The sequence below is a fragment of the Phoenix dactylifera genome, chromosome 11 (assembly GCF_009389715.1).
Source record: "Phoenix dactylifera cultivar Barhee BC4 chromosome 11, palm_55x_up_171113_PBpolish2nd_filt_p, whole genome shotgun sequence".
Classification (NCBI taxonomy): Eukaryota; Viridiplantae; Streptophyta; class Magnoliopsida; order Arecales; family Arecaceae; genus Phoenix; species Phoenix dactylifera.
This window is the reverse complement of record NC_052402.1, coordinates 18,108,847-18,113,577: the sequence shown is the minus strand read 5'-3', so window position 1 is coordinate 18,113,577 and position 4,731 is coordinate 18,108,847. Positions and strand designations below refer to the sequence as shown.

Sequence of the window (4,731 nt, the reverse complement as noted above, 5' to 3'; positions counted from 1 at the left end):
ACTTGACCGTCGGAGGGCCATCACCACCCTGGTGGTGGTGCAAGGCTTGTTTGCAGGTTTCTTGGCGGAAGGTGGAGCGCAACCAACACCAACCAAGACAACTCAGACGGAACCCCGTTCACACCGCAGTGCCAATCGTTCACGGTTTGGACCACCAGCAACATATATATATATATGTGTGTGTGTGTGTGTATCATAACACCATTCTCTTGGTTCTAAAAAAAGTATTAAGTTAGCCTTAACTTTCTTATTGTTTGAATGATTTTTAGAGGGAAAGACCTTGTTGAGCGAGTTTTGTACCTTTTTTTCTGATATTTGGTCTAGACAGCAATACTTTTGTGGGATTTATTTTTTTTCCAAGCTAGGTTCTTCTCAAAAAAAATCCTAATTATCAATGTTTCATTAATTTTAAAATAAATTACCCACCATTGGTGTTACCTTTTTTCTATTGTAAATGTAATGATTATAATTTTATGTAACATTTAATTTTAATTTTTATTACTTTCTTTAAACTTCTGAGTTATTCTCCATAAAAAGTTTTTCTGCAAATAAGGAGAATAACTTATTTTTTTATGAACATTAATCATTGTTAGCAATGAGCTGTGTATAATATCGTCTTGTGTTGGATTCATCTTATTATATTAATCATTCTGAGTTATTACTTTCTTACCACTTGATATACAATATCGTCTTGTGTTGGATTCGTCTTATTATATTGTAGTATCTACTTGTATGTCTATATAACAAAGCAACATATACAAAAAAATATATGATTACCATATGCATTTTTTCGAATTAAACTTTTGATGTAAATATTTTCTCTCTCTTATTCGTAACTGCTATCTTTTGTTTTTTCCTTAGGCTTGTGTCAAATCGAGAAATCATTTATGATTAATTAGTCTGCACTCAACATTCTCTAAATATCTTGAGTTGTAACTCTTTTCTAGATTATCTCTTTTTTGCAATATATATAGAGTTAATGAACATTTAAGAAGTCTTGAGCAAATCAAGTAGCTTAGATTCTATAATACCATATTTACTAATAAAAATATTCAGAAATGCAAATTTTCTATCCTATCAAATAGCTATTTCAAAAGCTAAAAGATGTGATGATGCATGCTTACAAAAACCTCAAATTACAGTGTGATGCCGTTGGAGGAAATATTTTAACACTTATAAATACTCTTTTCAATCAGGTCTGCAGGTGGAATGGAGATGATTAATGAAGAAAGCCCTCTTGGATGCCAACATGAACACACACACACACACACACACTTTCTCTCCATCAAGTTACAGACAAAAGAAGATTTTGGAACCTTCCGTAACCCATAGTAACCAAGAAAGCCAGGTCAACTATATAGGGGTGAGTAATTAACTTTGAAAGGATAAAAAGAAAGAAACTATATCATAATCCTTTGTACCTAAGCAAATACATAAATTCTAATTCTACACAAACAACCAAATTTCTCGTTAAAAACGAAAGAAACTATGAAATAATGACCACTAAGGAATGAAAAAGCAAGTCTACCGCCTCATCGCGCCCCCCAATCGGTTTTCTCCTGCCGAAACCGTACAGATCCCAAAGGCGTAATATAAAGGGAACTTCCGGTTCTCCAGTCTTTTCCATTCCATCAGAAGCCGAAACCCCAAGGAACCATAACCCAGCCAACAGAAGAGGACAGGAGAATAGAAGAACAGCCGGGAAGAGAGAGATCACCATGGCAGATGACTTCCAGTCTGGAATATGCAGTGGTGGGGGCTGGTGGAACCTTGCAAGAAGTGCCGGCTCCGATGTCCTGGCCTCGGTCTCATCTTCAACTACGATCACCGACATCGGCGGTGGGGGCTTCAGCTGGGCGACGGCCGAGTTGGCTGAACCCAAGGCCCGATCCGGGGAAGAGTTGGCAGGCTCAGCCTCCGGCAGCTCTCTCAATTTTCAAGACACCCACAAGCTCCCACCGCCCGATGCCGGTCTCCCCTTGATCGATTCTTCCTTTCAAACGCCCGGTTTTGGCCTCTCAACGGATTGGACGCAAACCCTGCTGTTAGTTCTTCTTCCTCTTATAAGTTCTCCAATATTTATTTTTCATTCAATATAAATAGAACCTTTTGATTCATTTAATCATGCCATTTAAACTGATGTAGTAGGAGTGGTGGAAGAGCTGAGACCAGTTTCCATGTCATGCTCCAAGAGGATCCAAGATCAAGGGCTTATTTCCGGGAAGAACCATCAGTAGAATCCAATCAAGTCCATGCGGTCACCGGAGATTCAACAACAAACTTATTTAAGGACATGAATCAATCTTTCTTATCAGAGCAACAACATCTTAGCGCTGGCAACGAGTCTCGTGATGCTGGTGTTAGTAGCTACCCCCTTGTTCCGGCCTCCTATGGATGTTCTTCTGTGATGCTACAAGGCCTGCTCGAACCTGATGACAAACCGCAACAGTCCGTTTATGACAATCGTTTGGTAAATTACCAGTCTCCCATGATGGCATATCGTGGGAGCTCCAGTGAGCTGTTGCAACGCTCTTCGGCTAATTTCCCTCAGTTCCTAAAGTCTTCTCCTCCAAAGCAGCAACCTGGCAATCAGTTGCAGTTCTCCAACAACACTCCCTTTTGGAACGCTTCCGCTGCCTCCATGAGCGAAGTGGGAACGGGGCTTTACCCTCCCACGCCTTCCCAATTTGTCTCGCAGGCTTTTCAGCAGAAGCCCAGCTGCAGCAACCTTGCCCCAAAGGTGAATATCATAGCTCGGAAGATGTAGTTCGAGTTATTTTCTTGCTGATATTTAGGGTTTTTGGGACCTCAGTTTGAGCTTCTTTTATGATATATTTTTTTGAATCATCTAGCTGAATTCCGAAGGAGTTCGAGATTCGTGTTCCTCTCCATCAAAGAAAAGTGGCAGCAGCGAGCCCACATCCAAAAAGCCTCGAATCGAGTCACCGTTGCCATTACCGACCTTCAAGGTACGGTGGACGATCCGATGGAGATCTTAATTAATGGCAGTTGGATCCTTTTCTGTTCTTCTCTCTCTAAACATGCATGATAGCTTTTAGATTTCTTGTTTGTAGGTCAGGAAAGAGAAATTAGGGGACAGAATCACCGCACTCCAGCAGCTAGTTTCACCTTTTGGAAAGGTACAATTTTTCGATCACTTTCTTCGAGACTATAGCTAGAATAGTTTCCCTTCGAGTATCTCTGTGAAAGCTTGCTCCTTGCTTTTAGCTGAATCGTTTCGTATTTCTTTTCAGACCGACACCGCATCGGTTCTCCACGAGGCCATCGAGCACATTAAGTTCCTTCATGATCAAGTTGGTGTAAGTCTCTTCATCAATGCCTTCTGGTTTGCATATGTCTATCCCACCAATTATCCATCTTCTAGTACTAACATTGGTTAACTCTCTCAAACTATTAACATTGGTTAAAAATGTCAGGTTTTAAGCACTCCATATTTAAAGAATGGGCATCCCATGCAGCACCAGCAGGTACTAAAATCTTTTAAACTTTTGTCAATTAATTTAGTTGGATTCCTCCCTTGACTGCTGGTGATTGCATACTAATATTGTTGCATTGATTTGTTAAGGGCTCGGACAAGTCAAAGAATGGTGACGGACCGAAGCAAGACCTTAGAAGCCGAGGGCTGTGCCTTGTTCCAATCTCGATCACTTACCCCATGGCCAGTGAGACCACAGCTGACTTCTGGCATCCGACTTTTGGAGGAACCTTCAGGTAGGGAGGAGTTAGGGTTTTGAGGGAGGAGGAAAACCACTCATGTGCAGAATGTTGTCAAGCCAAAGCAAGGGAGGGAATGATAGATTACAGAAAAGGGGAACAAAAAAAAAAAAGGAAAAACACATATGGCATTTTGTCGTCTGGGGAGAAAGAACAAAAACCCAGTAAAGGAAAGATAAAGAGAAGCGAAGGGAAAGGAGGGGACCCTTCAAAGACAGGCTAAGTTGGGACAGCTACAAGGAGAATGATATGAGGCTGGCCATGGAGTAGAGAACTTTGGAGGGAATAATCAAAAGAGCGTTGTATTAAGAGGTGGCCAGGATTACCGAATCGGAACAGGTGCTAAATTTGGCAGGTTTTTGTGAAAAGGTTTTGGAGGTGGGGACCTTATGTTCGTCGCTGAATTCAGCATAAGGGTATTGGAGGTGGAAGGTGAAGAAGGGGAACGAAGCTCGGGTTTTGCTCCTGTTCGATGCGACGGTAAAGGCTGGCACCACTTTTTTTTTTTTTTTCCCCTCAGAAGAAATTCAATGTATAGTTTTGGGGATCTTACTTTTAAATTTATTTATATGGTTCTGAAAGCGGTAGTGGAAGTCAGAGGGTGGCCCGCTTGTGACTCTCTCCCTCTCTCTCCCCCTCAGAATGCTTGATAATTTAGGAAGGGAAAAGTGGGGCTGCCTTTATGCCTTTCGTAGGAACCTCACATTCGAGGGCATTGATTGGATGGGCCACGCCCCAACCAGCCATCTAGGTTCGGTCGCACACTTCATAGGGTATAAGGTTACTAGATTTGCGAGACCTTCCAGATAGATAAAATTACCAAATAAATTCGTTATCTCCAAAACAAATAATCCCAATATTATTGAAAAAGAACATTCTAAATATGCATATATTTTTTTTACATCCAGAGGTACCAAAATATTTATTTTTTCTTTAACCTCTCCCCAGCAAACTCCAACCTTGATGCTAAATATCCGATAGCTCTAAAAAGAAAGA

General features: G+C 41.0%; 1 protein-coding gene across 1 annotated transcript; it reads left to right on the top strand.

Annotated features, from left to right (window-relative positions):
- Positions 1-1,413: 1,413 nt before the first annotated feature.
- On the top strand, positions 1,414-4,326 carry LOC120112419 (transcription factor bHLH123-like). Its single transcript, XM_039131806.1, has 7 exons — positions 1,414-2,044; positions 2,146-2,740; positions 2,853-2,969; positions 3,075-3,140; positions 3,255-3,320; positions 3,438-3,488; positions 3,587-4,326. Exons 1-7 carry the CDS (start codon positions 1,719-1,721, stop codon positions 3,734-3,736), a joined length of 1,371 nt encoding a protein of 456 aa, XP_038987734.1. The 5' UTR covers positions 1,414-1,718; the 3' UTR covers positions 3,737-4,326.
- Positions 4,327-4,731: the final 405 nt, after the last annotated feature.